We start from the raw sequence: 23,387 nt of genomic DNA, 5'->3' as shown, positions 1-23,387 counted from the left end.
AGTTTTTAAAAAGTTGATTTAAGGCAAAGATTCACTCTTTTTTGGAGTGAATGAGAACTTGCTATTTTCAAAATAAATTTAAAGATTTCAGTAATTATTCAATAAGCAAACCTATTCTCCCTGTTAAATTATGATTTTAAATGTTATTGCATTTCAGGAATTCAACTATTATTGTCCATGGAACAATTCTATTTTATAAAATTATAACATTATATTGTTTTATTTAAGAGATTAAAATGTACTTATGAAAAGTTTATAGTCCAACCCTAACCCAATAAAATTATTCCTTTTTTTAGAGATGATATATTACACTAATTCATTGTATTGTGTGATGAGATCATAGTATCATGGCATTTAAGAACTCTGGAACTAGAGCTATATTCCAAACATGAAAAGTAAACTGTTAACATTCCGTCCTCTCTACTCTGTTATTTTGTAGAGAGGCATGTTTATTTTTTGGCATGTGAAAGGTATCTTTTATGAACACACTTCTTCAGCAATATCTTTTTAAGGCTTAAAACAGGAATAGCAATCAGAATAACAATCAATATTATAGAGTGATTTGCATTGTCATCAGATATTTCTGTTAAAGTTGTATAATCATGCAGCCCCTTTGAAATCTTTAAAAATGTTATTTTGTATTCCACAATCTTCTGAATAGCAAAATATTTTGTTGACATAGTTCTTAGTTTTATTGAATGGAATACAGAAACACTTACTTTATGTGGTCTGGCCTGAATATTATGTTCCCTATTGGAAATATGTGTATTTTCATTAGAAACACTATATCAAAAAGCTTTCTGCTTTAAAATTCACAGGAGGAAAAGGCACATGCATGTATCATTTGTGTATTTTTTGCAGTGTTTATGTATCAGACTAAGCCATGATTGGTTTTAATCACAGCCAAGAGTCCAGGCATGCTGAACTCAGAAGACTTATTCTGGAATGTAGAGTTGGCTATTAAAATATCAAAAATTGAAAACTCACAACACTGGAGAATGCAATATTTGTGGTTTTATTGGCTGTTTTGTTCCGAATGAGAAGAAAATTCTCTCATTTAAATAGAATGAGCTTCCATCCTTGTGTTTCTTCAGATTGTCCAAGGGAATTTGGGAATACATGGCTAACTAGTTGGCCTTAATTTACATTGTATGACCTCTGTAAGATGAAAGAAACAAGCATAAATATTCAGGCACCAATCATAGGATTCCCACAGGCATGAAAATATATTAACTTTTAAGGAATGAACAGCTTTGAGAATCCAAAATTCTTACTATAAATGTTGATTCATGGAATTGATTCACTTTAAAGTCTCTCTCTCTCTCTCTCCCCTCCCTCCCCCTCCCGCTCCCCCTCCAGATTTTACAATCATTTTTAAACCCCTCCCGAAATATTGCTTTTTCCAGATTTCTAAAAGAAATTGATCCTAATGTAATAGGTTTAGTTAATTTTTTAAGAGAAGTAAGATATTGAGAATTGCATCTGAATTCTCTTAGGAATTTAGAGAAAAATAGCAGCCAATGGAACAATGAACACTTGCAATTAGTACAGCAGAAACCTAAACCAGAGTATTCCCCTCCACTACACTTGATTTACCAGAACTGTGGTCCAAAAATAGGAATTTATAACTTAATTTTTTAAAGTTCCCAATATGATTTATTTTTATTTTTTAAAGTTCCCAATTATAGTTTCTCCTTGCATTGATTAGCAATACAGTCTTAATTGCTGTGACCTCTGTTGTGAATCAGTTTTATAGTACAATAATTGTGAAGATACTTGAAAATGCAAAATAAAACATCATTGTCATTAAGTGTTTGTTCTATTTTTCTTAAAAATCATTAGAATTATCATAAACTACAAATGAAAATAAAGATAGTATAGAAATGGGAAAGGAAAATGACAGGAAAGAGAAGTTTAAGGTAAAAGGAGAGAAAGAAAAAAGAAAACTTTGATTTCCAAATTCTTTCAGCACAGTAAAATATAAAATAGAATTGTACTTTTAATTTACCAATTTAGCAAGTACGAGTTATTTCTACAACAAACTAACTTAATCAACAGAAAACCAAAATCAAGATTTCATTTTTTTTACTCAAATGCAAAGTCCAAAAGTGGACAAAGTCCAAAAACTGGATGTATTCTTTTCTCTAATTAAAACAGTCAATTTTGCCCTCTCTGCTAGTGCTCATCTCTTTTTCCATCTATTATTCTATCTTGGGATTTAACATACTTTTCTATTACTGTGCATAAAGAACTCTCGCTGCAATTAACTAAACAATAATGAAGTTCCAGATCTTTTTTTCCAACTCCTTATCCAATAACCCTAAAAGAAGAACTTCAGCTTTGAATTTTATGTTAATTTTAAAGATCTTCTGTATTATAACATGGATCTATTCCCAATCTCTTTTCTTCAGCATAAGTCCACCAAAGATGATACAATATATCTTTAAAATTGCATTTCCAACATATATTTGAGACACCTTTATACATCGTTGACTATTTACCAGGTCTTAGATGCATAATTTTGTAACAATTTTTTTTCAAATTATAATTTAGTATAATTTTAAATCATTTGTCCACATTTCCTCATTACTCAAACATTATATTATAACCAAAATTCTTGCTCATTGAATCATACACCATTTCACATGTTCATTTTCCAGATTCAATTTCAACAACACTGGCAATAACATGGTCATCATTAGTACACAATGTATTCTATTTCTCTACATTGTTTTTGGCTCCTTCACTGCAGTATTTTTATGCTCTAATGTAACAAGTGACTTATGTGAGATACACTTGAAGGCCCTCTTTGGATATGAATTGCTTTCATGGTCTAATTTTTCCCTAATTATTCAAAGGTGGAAACAATAACGTGCAGCATCACAAACCTTTGTTCCAATGTAGTGCAAAAAAAGTGCAATTACCAATATTAAATTAGTGATATTTGATACTGAGAATGTGGAACATCCATGAATCCATATTTGGCACTTATTATTAACTGTATTATAAATTAGGGCCATACATCATATAGACTATCACTTCATTTGAATGACACAGATGCTTTACCCATAGTCTAGCTGTGAGGTTGCCTGGAAGTCAGTTCTGTTTTCCATTGCGTACCAGAAAGAGAGGATATGGGCTTTAATTGTGCTGTTTCTGTTATGGTTTGCCACATTGCTGGAACATAGAAGAAATATTTACTTTCTTTGAAACGTTAGGGAGTAATACTGATGTGCTTTACATGTTTCTATGGAGTGTTTACATGCTGTCTCAAAATATTGGCAGTAGAATGCAAAATACAGACCGCAGAATTTATAAGCTTGGAGAAGACTGGGGGTGTGACTTCCACAGGAGGAAATTATATACTGTTCAAGCCACAAATCCTTCAGATGCGTTTAACTTTTAAGAATAATATTCTGGGTCATTTATCTTGGTCTTCCTCCCTGTACTTCTATCATAACCATAACTATGAAAAAAAGGTCTCATTTAGCATAGATTGCATTGCATAAAATGTTTGCTTCTGAATTGATCTTAATATATTAAATCCAGCTTGGCATGTTAAAACTTTGAATCCAAATTCAGAGGCAGCGGAAGTTCTCATTTTGTGAAAGGTGGCCACCTTTCTCCTTCAGAAGGGGAGAAAGGAAATGAGAAGAAAATAAGTGATTGTTATTATCTGCACCATTTGAGCAACCCTATTTAAAGATTGATTGTCCCTAGAATAGAAAGAATACAACAGAGGGGTTCTTGGTACTCTCTGGGCCTGAATGCTTTCTTGCAGACATTTCATTACCAAACTAGGTAACATCATCCTATCAACCATAGTTTGGCAATGAAACGTCTGCAAGAAAACAACCATCTCTGACTGCACCAACGACCCCAGAATTCTACCATGAGCTACAAATATTCTTTTCTATCAGGAATAGAACCATTGTCTAAAAACTAAGAGAATATAGTAAACATAGAGATCATCCATGCCCACTGACAATTCTCCTACATAATATTTTTTTAAAAAAATGTTGAATTATTCATTATTGCAGGCAAGGAAATAATCAACTGTTGCTAAACTTACTCACTACTTAATTTATGTGGGTGCTTAGTTTATTACTTTGACAATCTGCCACAAGGGCTAAGGTGTTTTGTTAGTTACTGCTTCTGTTCACACTGACACTGTTGTTGCCAAGGGCTAATTTGGTCTTTTTATTACACTTCATCTAGTACCTTCCATTTTTGATGCCAGAAGTTAATATATATTCAGAAATATGTTTGTTTCATCTGAGAAGTTTTCTAGTTTGCGAAAAAAACAAAATTATTTAGCAATGTCAGCCAAAGAAGATATTTTGAACTGAATTTTTAGAGGAAGGAAAACAAAATAGTATACTGTCAAATAAAAAAAAACTCCAGACTTTCCATAATCTGGTAATGAAATCAAATAATGAACTCAGAAGAGTTTGAATTCTTTTTTTGTAAATTTTTATTTTATTTTATGCAGAACATTAAAATACAAACTCCCCCCCAAAAAGAAAATACAAAACAAAGCAAAACTAGACAAGATAAAAAATGGATGTGCATTAAAAAAAATCATACACATAGATCTCATACACATTGATTCAAAAGAGTTTGAAGTGAGAAAAACATATTATATAATTATTTAATAAACTATAGTGTTAGATTTAACACCATGAAGATAACATAAGAATATTTGAGGGATATTAATTTTGATATTTTAGTGTAATTTTATATTTTGATGGATATAATTTTGAAGAAAAAGCTGAAAAGAGGCATAGCCTTTTAAAAAGCAACAGATGCAATTTTATATTTCTCTTTGCAAGCCTTTTTTCTTGCCTTGTTGCATATTCTGTTGACATTCTGTTGATATTATATATGTACAGACTAAAAAAATAAAAAATCATCAAGAAAATTATACCTTTTCATTCTGAAAAGATTTCAATAGTATTCCAAGGTGAATAGATCTAATATTATACCAAAACATTATACAAAGGCAACTGTGAGTGTTTTTCAGATCCTTCCATTTGTTCCTTCCATTCTTTACCTTGCCCAGAAATTCATTTTCCAAACAGTACGAATGTGTTTTAACTTACTTACATTTAAAAAAAAAAATTTGTAATGTAAGTTTTGAAATGCCTGCTCCAAAAGCATGATTTTATGTTTTCAGTCTTTAAAAAGTGTTTCATACACTCCAGATTTGGTTCTTTAAAGCATCAACAAAAACACTTTTTTTTGCCGAAAAATAATTTGTCCTTTCCTATAGCATTTTTTTTAAAAAAAAATGATATACAATGTTGTAGTTTTCAAACTTTGGCTACGTAATGGGGAATTCACCCAGAAAATTCAACCATATGAAGTTTTCCTTTAATACACTATAATATTTTGCAAGAATTTTTGCTTGTGCAAAGTTTGCCCAAATAATTGCCACATTGTGGTTATACTTCTTGGATTTTTTTGAGTTTTTTCTACACAAGTGAGTAATAGCAGTATTGGACTATTTCATAAAATCCACATTTACACAACAACACAATATGTCATCCTCCAACCATGCTTGTTCTATAGTTGAGGTTTCTGTCTTCTTACTTCTGTCTTGTGGTTTTTCCTTGTAAAACAATTCAACTTCTGGCCATCTCCAAATTCTTTTCCCCTTATTAAATGGAGACATTTAAAAATTGGATGTAAAACACTGAAGCAGATTCAGAATTAGGCTTTCTCTCCCCCAGCCAAGTTTTATAATTATAGAGAGTTTGTGTTGCCTTTGGGTGGTTGGTGAGAGTTTTAGCTGGAAGAAGCCACTAAGGTTTGTCATTGTCCCCCTTTGTGGAGTTGCTGGGCATTCTGCCTCCTTTCTTGTTTCTCAAATCTTTTTTCCAAAAGGAAGTTTCTTTGCAAATGAGTAGCTGGCCTGCAAGCAAGCATATTTACCACTTACGGGACAAACAGGGAGTTCCATAGACTGATCAGTTTGGGACCAGTGAACATTTCATATTGTGAACATTTTTCTTCTATCCTAAATAAAATAGATGAAATGGATAAAAATGGGATAGTTGCAATGGTACAGGTACACCATCATTCAAATGTTTGTTTTTCCATCTGCCACAGGAATAGCTTGATAGTGCTTATAGATATTGATGTAGACATGTATTTTAATAATATAATTATATAAAATGGCTGCACATTTTTTATCAGGCCTTTGTATAAGTAAAATGCTTTGTGGCATTTACAATGCATATTTTTTTCCCATTTCTTGCGTAACAAAAATAATGCAAGCAATTTACAGAATTTCTAATAAAGTCCTCTGTATGATCTAGTAAAAGAAATAACAAGAAAATGTCTGATTTTATTTTATTTTCAGAACAGATACATCACTGGAAAATGCTTCCACAAATTTATTAAAGGAAAATTCTACAGTCATTCACTGTAATACTCTAAAAGCCCAAAAATATGAATGTCATGTATCTTCAATAAAACTGAATCATATTTACATTATGTGGCTCAAGATCACTAATGGAAATATATTACTGCAGTCACCATTGATGTCAGTCAAGCCTATAGATATTGGTAAGTTTTGATCTATTAGCAAAAACATCAAGCATGCTTTCAAAGCTCTGACAGACTGAGCCAGAATTATTCTTGAAATTCCACAGTAATGAATACAATCTTGGTTTATAGGTATAATTATATCATGGCTAAGTCATTCTAAAGGGTAGATTCTCTCAGAACTATGAAGTAATGGGAAAGGCAGCACAGAAATCTTTCTGTTAAAATCTTTTTTTTTGCATTCCAACATGCTTTAATGAGAAGTTAAAAGTCATTCTGTTTAGTGATACTAATCCTGAATGAATTCCCTAAAATGTTGAATTAATATTATTCGTTATAAATCTAGCCTTCATTGAATATTGTGATTTATATTTTGACATTTCATTATTTTGACACTTAGACTTAATATAAGTAAATTTTAATTATTTAAATTCATAGTATGTTATAAATAAAATTGTATTTTATATTATACTCAAGGAAGAATATATTATTTTTCATAATCCATGCTGTGTCACAAAACACACAAATGAGTCTGAAGACTTGACAAGTAAAAGACACCAGTCCTTTCTAATAAAACAATATATTTTCTACTACCTTCTCTTATTGGTATCTTATGATTATATTACTTTGTTGTTTGTATATACACTGAAAACTTATGCACTGGAGACAAATTCCTTGTGTGTCCAATCACAGTTGGCCAATAAAATATTCTATTCTATTGTACCCTTAGTTCAGTGGTGGGTTTCAAAAATTTTTATAACCTCTTCTGTAGGTGTGGCCTGCTTTGTGGGAGTGACTTGCTGGCCATGTGACTGGGTGGGAGTGGCTTACCAGCCATGTGATTGGGTGGGCGTGGCCCACTTGTAAAATGTGGTGAAACTCACTTAATAACGCTCTTGCTTAGCAACCAAAATGTTTGCTCAGAAACTCTGGCATTTGAAGCACGCAAGTCTTAAAGCTGTCAAGTTACAAGACCCTTGTACTCCTAACCCTTTTGAAAAAAAACAACCTAGCGGTGTTCAAATTTGACAGTTTTAAGACTTGTGGACTTCAACTCCCAGAATTCCTCCTCCAGTCATGTTGGCTCAGGAACTCTGGCATTGAAGTGTGCAAGTCTTAAAGCTGTCAAGTTACAAGGCCCTTGCACCCCTAACCCTTTAGAAAAAACCCCAGGGTTGTTCAAACTTGACAGCTTTAAGATTTGTAGACTTCAACTCCCAGAATCCCTCCTCTTGCTCTTCATCTTGATGATGGGCAGATGGGCAGGAGGAGGGAGCTGGAATTGGTTCTAAATGGCACTGTATATTTATGGAACCTCTTCTATAGAAGAGGTTAGAACTGGCAGGAACCTACCCCTGCCTTAGTTATACTGCAACTATAACTCCCAGAATTGTTAGTTAGCAATTGTGGAAATAGTAGTTTCAACATATCTTAATGGAATAAATATGGGGAAGTTGATCTGCGTTCCTGTAAAAAAAATGATGTTTTAAAACATACAATTTCACTATGTAATGCTTTATTCCAAGTGTGAACAGTAAAAATGGGGGAGGGGGACTTTGAGGAGATGCTGACATTCTGAAAGGTTACATTTTAGTAGCTGTATTAGTACAATGCTTGTTTCATTAAAATGTAATTTAGTTTTTTTTATTTTACCTCTATATTATTAAATCAGTGCTTTATATAATCAGATGATGCTTGCATTTAATCTTTCAATACTTTCCGGCTTAATAAGTAGCTGCTTCAAAATTACTCATTGTTTGAACTATTTTGTATTTTATTATAATCAAAAATAGATAGACAATGTTTCTTTATTATATTAGTTTAGTAAATTATTATAAATGTTTTAGAATGAGTGTTTTATATTAGTTATAATATAGTTTAATGTTTGGGAAACATGATGGAATTACAGGAATTACACAATGTTTCTGTAAATCATGTTATTCAATAGTCAAATATTTTAAATCTTGTACTTAGCAGAATTAAAATAGAATTTGTTATAATTCAGTTACATCACTTCAAATGATGCAAGGTTTGGATCTATTTTTAAAAACATGGATTAAGATAACTTTGTTGTGGAATGGAATTGCAAAAGTGAGTTTTGTGATGTTAACTTCCACTTTTAAACTCACTCTTCCAAGGGACAGAATTTCTAATGGTAGTTAGTTTTTAAAAATAAGTCACATGAAGTGAGATTCTTTCTTTAATACAAGATGTAGATTTGCCCTTGTGTACACTTTTTCAAACAGTAGCCTCAGGAATGTTCATAATATAAATCAGTGCGTACTGAATTACTAGAAATGATATATTACATTAGTTATTGTACATCATTTAACTCACTTTACAAATACCTTGAATAATTTGTAAATGACTAAATATTTTAATAACATGAATAATGTTTAAATTATGTCAGTTGTATTTTCATATTGTTTGAATTATATTGCTTTAGTATGCTTATTTTCAAACCAGGATTCTTCAAATAAAGAAATGTAGTTATAGATAAAATTGTAAAATTCAAGAATAGTGATAAAAGTTTAATATTCAAATCAGTAGTACAGAATTATACATCATTTTCTCATAACAGTGATTCAGATAAAATATATATTATATAAATATAATGTATGGAAAATAAATGAAATTATTATAATATTCAGGCCAACTAAAAGTACAATGAGATGTATCATACAATATTTAATATTGTAGCTTCTTAAACAAATACTATCACATTCCATAATTACTTATAAAATAATTTGTATATTGCTTGATACTTGATCTTTAATATCTATATTCTGATTTGAACCTAGCCAGGTGATAGTTTTAGAGTCAGCATTAATATAAGGGCATATTGTTAAACTTTACATCCCATGAATTAGAAAAAGTCATTTATTTGTATTATTCATCTTTTTTTTTAAAAAAAAAAAACTACTTTTCTTCTTTTTCTACCAAATTTATTGCCTGGTATGAGAAATCTTCCTTCCAAGCTTAGATATAGTAAATAATATGAGAATTTTAATTATCACTTTGCTTCTTTTGGATGTTGAACAAACTCCAGCCACAACTGTTTCAGACCACAACCACAATTCACTGAGGCATACTGTATGTTGAAATTGTTTTGTTTAACTGGAACATTCTTTCTTGCTTAAGATAAAATTGATTGAAAAAAATGCTCTAGATATTAACTGTTTATTTAAAAATATTTGAGCCTATGCAAATAAAATATTTATATACACATATAGATATGATCAAATTAAAACAAACATTTTAGCAAGCTTCAAATATTACTGTAAATCAAAGTGTTTTAAGGCATATTGTTTACCATACTATTTTGCAGTAAAACCTGACCCTCCATTATGTCTGCAAGTTGAAATGGCAGATACGGGACAAATAAAAATCTCTTGGTCTCAGCCAGCATCTAAATCCAATTTATTTCTATACGAAGTGAAATGTTTTACAAACTCAACTAAAAGTTTTCAGCAGGTGAGACAAATTCGTTATTCTGAGTCTCTTATAAAATAGGTTTAAGAGTTACTGTAAATTTGGCAAGCTTAATTTAAGATTAAACAATCTTACATTTCTGAGAAACTGAAAAATGAATTATGCAATAAAAATGGTTATTTAGTACATGGAGAATAACACATAGTTTTCTTGAACCTTTGAATTTACATTTGGGAGCAGCAAGATAGAATAAACATGAAATACATGTCAAATCAATACACAAATCACATGCTTTAGATATTTGTAGCCGATCTTCCATTATGTTTTCATTATAATGGTTTGTACTAGATACCTGTGCATTGAAGTGATTAAAATCAACAAATCTAATTCTTCAAAATAAAAGGGATTTAATTATGTTTCATTTTCTTTGGATTATACAAGTAGTCCTTGATTTACAACAGTTCATTTAGTGATTGTTCAAACTTACAGCAGCACAGAAAAAAGTGACTTATGACTATTTTTCACACTTATGACCATTACAATGCCCTTATGGTCATGTGATTTACATTTGGATGCTTGCCAGCTGGTTCATATTTATGATGGTTGCAGTATCCTGGTGTCATATAATCACCTTTTGCAACCTTCTGACAAGCAAAGAAAATGGGGAAGCCAGATTCACTTAACAACCATGTTACTAATTTAACAACTTCAGTGATTCACTTAACAAATGTGACAAGAAAAGTCATAAAATGGAACAAAACTCACTTACCAAATTTCTCACTTAACAACATAAATTTTGGGCTCAATTGTGGGTCATAAGTGGAGGACTACCTGCATTTCATTAGCTCACAATGCAAGCACTAAAACATACTTTTAAGTGAGATGCAATGGGATTACAATCTACTCTCCCAATTGTGCGCACACACAAAAATACTACCCCCTATATGTACTTTAAATCTGTTTGAGGTTTGGCATGGAATTGTCTAGGAAGCAAGTTTTATGTGCATATGTGAAAGGTTGCACAACAGAGGTGATATTCAGCAGGTTCTGATCAGTTCTGGAGAACTGGTAGTGGAAATTTTGAGTAATTTGGAGAACTGGTAAATACCACTTGACTGGCTCTGCTCCCATCTATTCTCTGCCTCCCGAATCCCAGCTGATCTGGAGGAAATGGGGATTTTGCTGGAGTCGGGTGGGAATGGAGATTTTACAGTATCCCCCACCATGCCCACCAATCCACTCCCACAGAACCGGTAGTAAAAAAAAATTGAATCGCACCACTGTTGCACAATCCTCTCTATTGTCATTTTGTATTACTGAATGCATTTTCTATGAACCAAATTGGAAGGGGACAATGTCCCCATGGAGGATACGTATGTAACCTTTGCATTCTGGACACATAAACATCAGGTGTTAAAAGCAAGAAATAAACCCTCTTTTGTTTTTTATTAGCTTCATTTTATCATCTCTGATTTTACTTTTTTTAAGTTAATTCAGTGAAAGAACGGCAATATTCTTATTATATTATTTTTTAAAAAACAATTTAATAGGTGGCTGAAATTACCATGGGAACATCGCTGACCATAAATAACGAATTACTCGCATCTTCATATATAATTCAGGTTCGGTGCAAGAACCATAAGGAATTAGGTCTTTGGAGTGATTGGAGCTCACCTTTTATCATGGATCTACAAGGTACATTCACATTAAAAATTATTAATCAGAATATTAATTTAATTGACTGCTTTGAAAAATATAAAGCCACTTATGTGTGTGTTGGAGTGTTATACAATTTGAAGTACTTATAGTAAAAACAAAAGTTTAGATTCAAATTTGCCACAATACATGCAATTTTATGCATGGAATTATAGTCCATAGTATTTGAAATCAGAGTATCTTTCTTGTAAAAATACCATGGACTGTGATTCAAATGAACTTTCAATGTAGTCTTAATTTGGATAAATGGAGATTTTATTCTAAATAGTTGAAATATTTAAAATAAATTTGTATTTGTATAATTTTGAAAAAAGTAATAAGTTTGGAGTATTGTCTTTTATAACTAAGGAGGAAGAGAATGTGTAATTCAGGGATGTCCAACCCATAGCCCATGGCCTTCATGTGGCCCTGGGTAGCTAGTAATGTGACCCCACAACTTTTAACATTATTATGTGATTTTATTTACATCAACTGTATTATATGTTTTGTATGTGTAATTCCTCTTCATTCAGTGCAGCCCAGGCAAGCCAAAAGCTTGGATGCTCATGATCTAATCTGAGGGAGAAGTGGCTTTTTATTGTGTTGAAATTTGAAACTTGATTAATGAGGGAAGAATTATAAAGTAGATTACAAAAGTAATAAAAAAGTAACATGGGAAACGAGTTGTTAAAAATCCCAACATTTGTGGTTGTTTTTAAAGAATAATGTTATAAGAATTATTTAAAATATTATAATGTTTGTTTCTTTTGTTTGCAATAGATGTCATGTATTTCCCTTCTAAACTCCTAGCAAGTGTTGGAACAAACGTTTCTTTATATTGTGCTTATAAAACCAAAGACAAAATGATCTCATCAAAGAAGATAGTGTGGTGGTTGAATTTAGCAAAAGAAATCCCAAGTAGCCAGTACACTTTTGTGAATGACTACACTAGCAAAGTTACACTTACCAACTTGCCTGCAATGAAGCCTGGAGGAAAATTTCTTTTTAATGCTTTATACTGTTGTAATGAAAATAAGGAATGTAATCATCGTTATGCTGAATTATACATAATAGGTAATATATCAGATTGTTTCTACAATTATAAATGTTAATGACCCCTTATTCTTTGTTTGCATATTCACTAATGCTGTCTTTCAAATAGATGCTAATATCAATATCACATGTGAAACTTATGGCAACTTACAAAAAATGACCTGTTCCTGGTCCATCAACCCAGATCCAATACTTTTGGAAAGTACTTTGCTGTTAAGATACTACAGGTATACATTCATTTCAATATAGTATTTTGGAAAAGCTATTTCTTTCAGAGCTTAAGTTAGTAAAGGGTTGAGGAAAATTTTATACAGTGATACGGAACTCTTCATTAAAAGAAAGGTTGGATGTGATTTAAGTGGGAAAAACTGAATTCTGTGCCCTTTAAAAAAGCCTTTTCAAATCTGATAGTCTAAGAGGTGAGTGCAACTCTCAAAATTTCAGAGAACATGGTTAAACATAATTTAGAATTATCTTGGAATTACAGCATCACTAATTCTAATGGAAGCTTAGGCTAGAAATTGTAGCTTTGACCGGCATTCTTTATTATATTCCCTCATCACTTACAATATTTGAGCTTAATAGTAGTTTGAGAGTGAATATATGATGCACACATTAAGTTCCCAAATTTTGATTTTTAAACAGCAAAGGTAGAGATATTTTGTGACTCTTTTGATTTTGAAATTCAGCCCTATAAATACCAACATACATTACAATTTTTATTCATGACACTGCTTCTTGCACTCTGGCCATAATCCTTGTTGTAATAGTGCTGATTTTGTTGACTTTCTAGAAGTGAAAGATATTAAAAAGTATTCCATTTAATAAATTACTAAATATATTTAGCTGGATTGCAACCATCCACTGCTGAGATGTTCCTCCTATCAAGATAATTCATTGAATCTTGGGACATGTCCATGTAGTTTCCATGCAATTAAAGAGGTGTTTTGCCATTACCTCCTGCAGTGCAGTATATTTTTAAATATATCAATCTTGCTGTACCATTGATATTCCATGTAGGTCAAACCAGGCCCAATCTTGCATAGGTATTGAACCACAACAGCAGGTCAACTAGGTGCTACCACTTGCTGAGGCAGTACTTTCCTTTGGGCCAACAAAAATGGCACCATCAAGATATTATAAAATTATTACAAAAAGTCCATAGTGACTTTTTGGTTAAATGGTGATCAACTATACTTAATCTTACAGAATTTATCCTACTACCCACTTATTGGCTTTAGTGAAAGCAGTGCCTCATCAACTTGTATATAATGGATATGATTCTATACACTTTATAAAGTTCTCCACAGGTCTTTGTGCAAATATATAACTCATATATAAATTTAATGTATGGATGACAGTTTAAAGAAATATCACTTTTTAAAATAACCAGTTTATCAGTTTGGGTAATGAGTTTAATTGTCTGGGGTATGACTTAAGCTACCAAATTTTGTGTTACTTGCAGATTTGATAACCCCAGCTTTATTAATTCAACTCAGTCATGAAGATAGTTTGCCAAAATTATTCTTTGGGCTTAGGTTACTTAATCCAACTTTTCTAGGGGAACATAATGTATTAAAGAATGCAACATACCGTAGTACCCAACGTCCTTGGATCCTCAAGTCTTATACAAAACCTGTCCTTTCTGAAAAAATGGTGCTTATTTGTATTTATTTATTATGAAATGTATTTTTTAACATTTTATGTTGTAAGCCACCCAGTGTCATTGAACACAAGATGGTAGCAAATATATTTCATAAATACATTAAATAAATAAATAAATAATCATTCTCCCTATCATCATCGAAGAAAAGGATGACGAGAAGTGACCCTTGGGTATCTTAATTCTTAATTCATTCTAATGTCAATCAATCCAATGGTGTGCTACCTCATCTGCTACTTGTTAGTTCTAAACAGCATCTGCTGACCAGAGCTCTTAGATAGTGTGTTCTGGGGCAGATAACCTAGTGGTCAATAATGGACTGACACTTTTAACAAACAAGTCCTATAACATGGTGACCAGAAGCATCCTCAGGGTCTAATTCTTTCTTGAAAATGTTGAAAGCTGCTTTCATAATTTGCCTTCCCTTGATCTCCCTGCGGACATTTCTGGTAGTAACTAAGGTGTTGTAGATTCAAATCTGGCTTAACTGCGAAGACCTCTGAACTATCTTGTCTTAGTTATTGTCTCACAGCCTAATATACTCATAGTTTTATTGTTAAGCTTCAAATACAATTTTGAGCATCTTAGAGGAAAAAAATGAGTTTCATTTAAAATCAATAAATTTAGTCTGAAGTCTTTTGCCAGGGAAAGGAGTGTGTATTACATTTGGCTTAAGGCTCCTTGGCTCAGTATTGTGGCAGCATTGGATATTAGCTTTTGCAAAGTGCTGTTCAAATCACCTTCCTTTCCTCAATCTCTGTTTCCCATTCTCAAAATGAGATTAATATTGAACTGTTTCTTAGGGTCATTGTGAAGATGAACAAGAATAAGTTTCACAAAGTTCCTTGTGTGCTAGAAGTGATCTCTGTCTCTCTTTTCTAATGGCAATATGGCATATATACCCCTTAATAATCTTTGTTCATGTGTACACTTTCACATAGAGAGATTATGTCACCAGTCAGTGCTATGGAACCAATAATTCAATTTCCCACCCCTCCATCCCCGAAGTCTGCAAAAGAAAGAGAAAACATGAATGAAAGTAAACATATTATGTACCTGTCACTTTTAGTTTTTCATTAACGCCGAGAGAAACTAGATTGATAACAGCAGTTCCTTTCTTTAGTGTGTGGTATCTTGTAGAGACATTTATTCATTTCCTCACAGATCCTATTAGTTATCAGTATCAGCATTCCCACTGATTTTAGCAGGCTTTACATCAAACTGTGAGGCTTATTTTTTTTCCCTGGTGAATTGCCAAAAAGTAAATATAAAACTGGATGACCTACCTATTTTCAAAGAGACTCAAAATCTGTGGCTTGGTTAAAGAGGCAATATCTTTCATGACTAATAACAACAATCAAGTAATCAATCATGAGTACACCAGCTGTGTGTACTCAGGTTCTGGTAATATGACACATGCCAAATGTCTTCCAGTACTTCACATAATTGACTTCCCATCTGACTGAAATGGCAGTATGGAGAAACTCAGCCTCAAATGTAATGATGAAGCCAGTAGCCTCGGACATTATAGCAAAATGTGTATAGTTAGAATGAGCTTCAGGCTTGTTAGTTCATTAGACTCAAGACAATGGTGCTGATTATCTAAAATGACAAATTCTGAGATGCAAACAGATTTTCCAGGCATTTGCTTAAGGATGTTGTTTACATCTTAATATACTATAAAATATAGCTTTATTTCAGGGAGATTTGCTGAAATAACATTTAATGACATATACATTTTACAAATAAATGACTACATAAATAAAATTCTTTGTTCTAGCTGAGTAAGCTGAAATAGTTAATTCCAACTTTTGTAATTAAAAAATTAATAAACTGCAGGTTATGTGAAGACTACTTTTTATCATTTACCTTCTTTTTTATGAAGAAACTATATTACAGTATTTATGTGATCTCAAGTGCCAGGTTTATAAAACTACTATTTTTTTGTTATTTTAAGGAACGATATATACTGTTCAGAATCTCCGAGCATGCATTCAGATTCAGAGGTGAAAGAATGCAATTTGCTGAGGAGTAATGTTTATGAGTGCATCTTTCAGCCCTTTTACCTTCTGTCTGGATACACAATGTGGATAGAGATTAAGCACTCACTGGGAACAGTTACATCAAGGCCAGTATGTGTCCTTCCAAAAGAAGTAGGTAAGTGAAAGGGATTTCCAACAATGGATTATGGACTAAATTGATTTGAAGATATCAAGGGTCTCCTTCTCCAACTCCTCCTCCAACTTCTCCTTTTCCTTCTTTTTTGTTATCTTCACAGTACAAGCACCAACCAAAGGGGAGGAGAGGGGAAGGGAAGATTGACACGGGCTTGTGTTTTTACATCATACCCCCCTTTTGGGGGGGGGGATGCTTTCAAGTCACAGTTGACTCTGACTTGTGCTTGAACAAATCTCAGTAGTATTTTTGTCAAGGCTTTCAGAAGTGGTTTGCCTGTGTCTACATTTTAGGGCTGAGAGAGAATGACTAGCCCAAGGTCATCCAGCTGTCTTTGTGCTTCCTCTCTCCCAATTTCTATCCTGATAACTTAACCACTACACCAAACTGACTTTCTTGTGATAAAGACTACTTTACATATGATAACATACTGTATCCAAAAGAGGCAGAGCCTGACTTTTGATTTTGAGATGATGGCTGCTATTGTTGAATCTGCATGTTATACTGTACATGTTCAAATATAACTCTTTAAGGGCTTGCAACAAATTTCATTTCCAAGGAAAGGCAGTTTGCAAAACAGCTTTTTAAATGTATGAATGAAAGGGAAATAAAAACTCTAGGTTTTTGCCTCCCTTTTAATATGTATGTAATACAGCTAATGCAAGCTGCAATACAACATTCCTTTTAAGATGTATCCTGTATTTCAATCTGTAATTATAAAAACGTAATTGCTGCTGCTTATATGTATATATATATATATATATATATATATATATATATATATATATATATATATATATATATATATATATATATATATATATATATACATACATACATACATACATACATACATACATACATACATACATACATACATACATACTATTGGGTTGAATTTTTTCCCTACTTTTTCATATTCCACCTCCAAAGTATTCCTTTCAATTGGCCATTTTAATTATTTGGTCAGTCTGTGTGGAAGATAAAGATAGCTGTTTTTATTAAAACTGAAAGAAAATTAAATGCATATGAAATTGCAATGAATTATCAGGCCTTGTAATAAACATTTAAAATAGGTTTTCATTTTTAACGTGTTTATTTTATTACATTTCCATGTTGATAGATAGGGAGGTGATGTATAGAACAGATTATTCTGGCTCAAGAATCATATTACAGGATTCAATAACATGATCATAAGGCCTTGTATAGTCATTGGTTTTGGAGATTCTATTTGGTTGCAGCTACAGATAGGACAAAGGCTGCAGTGTTGTTTGCTCCTTCCACCTTTAAGCAGCACATGAAAGATGCCTCATTTTAACATCAAAAAAGAGGTGTGTGTATAGGAGTAGTTAAACTTCTCTTTGTCCCAAGCTTTACCTGCCTTCAGTTCTTTGTTCTGAGCATTTTCCTTCTTATGGATCTCCGGTATTATGCATGAGTCAGTCTGCTGGGAAGGTGGTGAAGAATGAGAAAATGGGACAATGACGTGTTATAAATGGAGTGGGGGGGGGGAGAATACGTATTTACTTTATAAACCTATCCCATTGCCCTCAAAGGACTTGAGATTATGGTTACTTTCTAGCATTGCTGAAGATTAGCAACTGTTGCTGTGATTTCCTGAGCAGTTTGAACCAATCATCTTTACTGAACAGGTTTAAACATGTTGCATTTCTAAACGCCACAAAAAAGAATTGGCTTCCTTATCAAATTATTGTAAATTTTACTTAAAATTAATTTGAAAACAAAATGATTTCTAATTTGATCTTGCATCTGCATCATATAGAATAGAATAGAATAGGAATAGGAATAGAATAACAGACTTGGAAGGGAACTTTGGGGTCTTCTAATCCATCCCCCTGCTTAGGCAGGAAACCCTACACCATTTCAGACAAATGGTTGTCCAATCTTTTCTTTAAAACTTCCTGTGTGGGAGCATTCACAACTTCTGGAAATTTCTCCTTAGTTCTAGGTTCTTTCCCTCCTTGATTAGTTTCCATCCATTGCTTCTTGTCCTGCCTATATGTTAATATTTTGGCAATCACTTTTCTTTATATATTACTGTGCAATGCCTGACTGTTGGTCTTGGAAGTATAAAATCAGAAATCCAATGGATTGGCAATTTAGTATTTTTCAGACAGCAGTCTTTTCCAGATTATTGAGAATCTAGAGATTATATTTCTTCCAAAACTATAAGAACACCAGAAAAACCTTGAAGGAACAATGCTGTCCTCTGGACAAGTTTAACACAGTGGTCATGAATTGATTCTAGGTTGGGTAAAAAAGAAACACAGATGAAGTTTTTCCATGAAAAGGAACTTTTTAAAAAGGTATTACTGCAATTGCTTTACAATTAAAATATGACAGACATATTTTTATAAATTGCAGGATACATTGCTTTAGTGAAATGCAATAGGGAAGAACCAATGCATAGGTATCCAATAGAGATATTCAGTAAGTCAGCCAAATTTCTTTTGTTTGCCTTTCTAGTGAAGCCATTCTCTCCCTTCAGTGTCAAAGCTGAGATTACAGAGGACACTGGGCAACTGAATGTGAGTTGGAAGAACCCTGAACTTCCAAAGAATGACCTTCAGTTTCAAGTTAGATATGCGACTAGTGGAGAAGACATTAATTGGAAGGTATGTTCTGTTTTAATGCAAACTAACTAATGCTTTACTGAGGATTCTTCCATTAGTTGTATTAGTGTCTGGTTCATCTTGGGAGGAAAAATAACAATTTTGGTGTGGGTTTTTTCCCTAGAATATGTAACAGATATCCAATCTTGGCTTTAGCCACTCAGAAATTATTTTATTATTATCGGTTAGGTTTTTTTGTTTTTTGTTTATAGATTCAGGAGGTTTCGGCTGTATCGGTTACCTCTTTGAGTATTGCTGTACAAGATCCCTGTATAGTTTACATTATTCAGGTGCGCTGCAGGATGACTGAAGGAATTGGCTATTGGAGTGATTGGAGCAGATCTGCTTATACAGTTGTTAAGGATATCAAAGGTCAGTTTATTACCTATATGCTTTTGGCTATTTTCATTTTGAACAAGTTGCATGTAAACAATTTGAAATATGTGTTATTTTTTCAGCTCCTTTGCGAGGACCTGAATTCTGGAGAGTTATTAATGAAGTTCCCACTATGAACCAGAAAAATGTCACTTTGCTTTGGAAGGTAATTCTGAGAATAAGATGCTCAACATCTAATTTTTTGTAATGATCTATTATTCCTTACAGTTAGATATATGAAACTAGCTAAAAGTGCAATTCCTTTACTGTTAATGTTGGTGAGGTAATAGTCAATATGGCTTTCTCTTTCAATTAGTTAAAAATATAATGAAGACATTTTATATATTGTCCTGATTGACATAATTCTTAACATATATTAATCAAGAACCTTTTTTTAAAATAGAAAAGGGGACTTTTTAAAAATTTGAAGTTCCACAATATAATTGTTATTGTTTACATGCAACTTTCAGAGGTGTACCTTTTTTCCAGGACTATTTTTGATTAAGCTTTGATTCAGTAAAAAAATAAATCCTAGTAGACTTTAATGCTGAAAGCTGCCTTGGAATAGAATGTCTAAATTTGTTTTCAAAGGAGTTAAAGGTAGAATTTTTTGCATTTCTATTTGTGACAGGCATAATTCAGGTTTGCATTGCCTTTCAGGTATACATGATCCAAACGTTTTTTTTATTATTATCAAAATCAGCGCATTAGCAAATTTATAGCATGATTCTTTAAAATTCTATAACCTTTTAAAAACAGATACAACCATACTTGCAATGTCAACAGTTAATGCAAATAAAACCTAAAACGAAACAGTTCTTTCTTCTCCTCGCAATATTCTACATGATTTCAAAATTTGCTCCAAAGGATTCCCAGGTCTAAAGATTAGATCCTGAGGATACATGGGCTATTGCACAGAGAAGGAGAGAATATTCTCTTGTATGAGCAGAAGTTTGTTTCCATGCTACTGGATTCTACCCAATGCCTTAAACCAAAAACAGTCTGTCTGTCTAAACTAACAAGTGTTTCCAATCAGAATTGTTAGAAATATGGAACCAGCCCATAGAGTTTACTAAACTAGAAATCCATCTAATTGCTTTCACACTTTAAAAACCTCCAGTTCACTTTGAAAAAAAATCAGTTTAAAATTCTTGATTTCTAAGCAAGTTAGTTTAATTTCTGACCTAATTGGCTACATAAGACTGTGAAAATTAACATTTGTAGGAATTGAATCAAATATCTTCTCCTGTGTTATTATTTTTTAAAATCTAAACTTTAGTTTCCACCACAATACAAGATATCTAATATATATGTATCTTTTTACAGCCACTGATGAAGAATCTTTCTTTATGTAGTGTTCTGGACTATGTAGTAGAACATAATACCTCAGAAAATATTGTTTGGTCTGACTATACAGAAAATGACACTACTTACACCTTTTCATGGTCTGGAGATATACATTCTGTTAAAATTCTAGCAATCAACTCAATTGGACCTTCCTCTGTGAATTTTATTTTAACTCTTTCACAACAAATAAGCACAGGTAAGAGCAACCATTTTAGATTCTTGCTCCCACATAACCCTTTTAATGTATGACTATACTTTTAATAAAGAAGGTATTTAGAAACTATTAATCTTTTGGAAGGTCCTCCCTTTAAATAAAGAGTGTAGTAGTATTTCCAACCAAAATCTTGAATACATTTATTTTTATTTTTTGCATGCTGGAATGCTGATACATGTACTGTATATAAAATAGCCAAAATATATGGACAGTGTTCTTGTTAAAATACAATGATCTTTTCCTCAGCCAAGGACCATATGTCACTTTTGGATGGCATGCAGAAGCCACAGTCCAACATTGTGTGCAAAAGTGACAATGGAGTCCTCATACATTAAAAGAATGGATGCAGTTGGGTGATAAAGTTTTTGTCACTTTATCAAGCAATTTATTTGATTGTCAAATTGTACCTATCATTTTGACATGTTTGATTTTCTTCTCTCCACTGATGCCTTCCAGAATAGTGGAGGAGGCAAAGCGAGATCTACATTTTATTTACGAAATTATATTTATATTTAATAAATATTAAATATTGTTGACTATAGTCTCTATGTTTTAATACCATTTCATTACAAAAAATAATGAAGTATAGCTATTTGGACATGTGGCCAGGGAGATTAAAGGTTTGCTGATCTAAATTTGATATTTTTTTATCCAAATAAATTTACTTGTATTATACAAATGCAAATTAAACTTGTTTCTTCTAATTGGAAATCTAGTAATATTATTCTTTTTTTTACTTATGAAATTTACAATATTTCTAGTCTACAAAGTAAAATGAAGTAATTCTGTATTTTCTTTTTTAAGAGATTGTGTGAATTCTTTCTAATTTTCTATCTGATCATCATTTTTTGTTTCTTTCTTGATTGGTTTGTGTTAGTAAACATTGTGCAGTCTCTGAATATTTACCCAATGAACAGCAGTTGTGTAATAATGTCCTGGACACTTTTACCTATGGATTATGTGGTTACATCCTTTGTAATTGAATGGACCAATCTAAATGGAGAAGAACAAATTAAATGGGTAACAGCTCCTCCTAATGTTAGGAGGTATCATATATTTGGTGAGTTTGAATATGGAAACATATACTTCTGTGAGGTTTTTGTTGTTGTTGTTGTTACAATACTTATGTTGGAAGAAAAAAATTACCTGGACATGAGGTAAAACATAGAAGAATAAGGAATGTTGTGTGTATATTGAAAACCAATTAAAATGAAAATTCCTGAAAATATCATGTTAAGTCATATTTAATATAATTGCATTGATTTTTTTAAAATAATTTTTTTTAAACCTTCCTTCCCTAATTTTTTTTGCAACATTATTTTGCAATTATTGGGGAAACATATATAAGAAGTTAAGCAACTGCAGATTGCCTCAACTTAAATTATGGTAGATGAACAAGAAGAGTATTATTGTTATATGTGGTAACATTTTATTTTTGATTTTGAGAAGCTATTTGTAGCTCTCCAATGTCAAAATAATGTAATCTAGGAAAGTGCCAGTTTTCCAAACTTGTAAGTCTCAAACTGGTACTTGACTTTCCTTAGCTCTGAGTCTTTATGTAACTGTCTCTTCTATGAATCTGACCGATTGTGAGTTGCTGGTACTTGTACATTAAACATTATTGTTTCATTTCAGATAACTTCGTACTCATTGAGAAATACAGATTTAGTTTATATCCGGTCATTAATGAAGGAGTCACAAAACCTGCGATAATAGAAGGATTTTCCAAAGGTGATTTTAGTGAACTGTTATCTTAGAACTTCTTAAATAGTAATGGGAATACCAATAATACTAGGATATAACATAAACATAACATAAATGAGTGTGTTTTAAAAACTTTTTTACAGAGTTTAACAGAATATATTTATATTCCAGTTATGTTTATATTTAGTATTTATCATGCAAATTGCTTATCTGTCATATCTGCCATATGTCCTTCAGTTACTCACAAGATGGCACTATAGACACAGCTAATTTTGTTGAGTTTTTAAGCAGCCAAAAACATATTAGTAAGTCTACTGGACTGAATTCTCTACCTTGTCCCACCTTAAAAAGAAGATACATCTACAGGCAGCAATAAAATAATATATATTATCCATGTGTATGATTCATAGCTTAATCCTAATAGGAAAAGGCTTCTGCGGTAGCATTTTTTTTTACGTTAAAAAGAGGGTGGCTAATTGTATTTAATGTTTCAAATATCACAATAAAAAAAATGTGGTAAGCCTGATATTGGCTGATTAAATACAGA

General features: G+C 32.1%; 1 protein-coding gene across 2 annotated transcripts in view; it reads left to right on the top strand.

The window, feature by feature from the left end:
• Nucleotides 1-23,387, top strand: part of LEPR (leptin receptor) — a 57,274-nt gene that overhangs the window by 19,301 nt on the left and 14,586 nt on the right. For both annotated transcript variants that reach the window (XM_081948927.1, XM_081948928.1), the window contains exons 5-16: nt 6,365-6,570; nt 9,878-10,023; nt 11,532-11,676; nt 12,457-12,750; nt 12,839-12,956; nt 16,350-16,549; nt 19,055-19,203; nt 19,413-19,572; nt 19,659-19,741; nt 20,902-21,118; nt 22,014-22,196; nt 22,772-22,867. In XM_081948927.1, the coding sequence (XP_081805053.1) occupies nt 6,365-6,570; nt 9,878-10,023; nt 11,532-11,676; nt 12,457-12,750; nt 12,839-12,956; nt 16,350-16,549; nt 19,055-19,203; nt 19,413-19,572; nt 19,659-19,741; nt 20,902-21,118; nt 22,014-22,196; nt 22,772-22,867 (1,997 nt within the window). The remainder of the gene's footprint in view (nt 1-6,364; nt 6,571-9,877; nt 10,024-11,531; nt 11,677-12,456; nt 12,751-12,838; nt 12,957-16,349; nt 16,550-19,054; nt 19,204-19,412; nt 19,573-19,658; nt 19,742-20,901; nt 21,119-22,013; nt 22,197-22,771; nt 22,868-23,387) is intronic.

This window comes from Natrix helvetica (assembly GCF_964273705.1).
Source record: "Natrix helvetica genome assembly, chromosome: 3".
Classification (NCBI taxonomy): domain Eukaryota; kingdom Metazoa; phylum Chordata; class Lepidosauria; order Squamata; family Natricidae; genus Natrix; species Natrix helvetica.
This window is presented reverse-complemented; position numbering and strand designations above follow the sequence as displayed.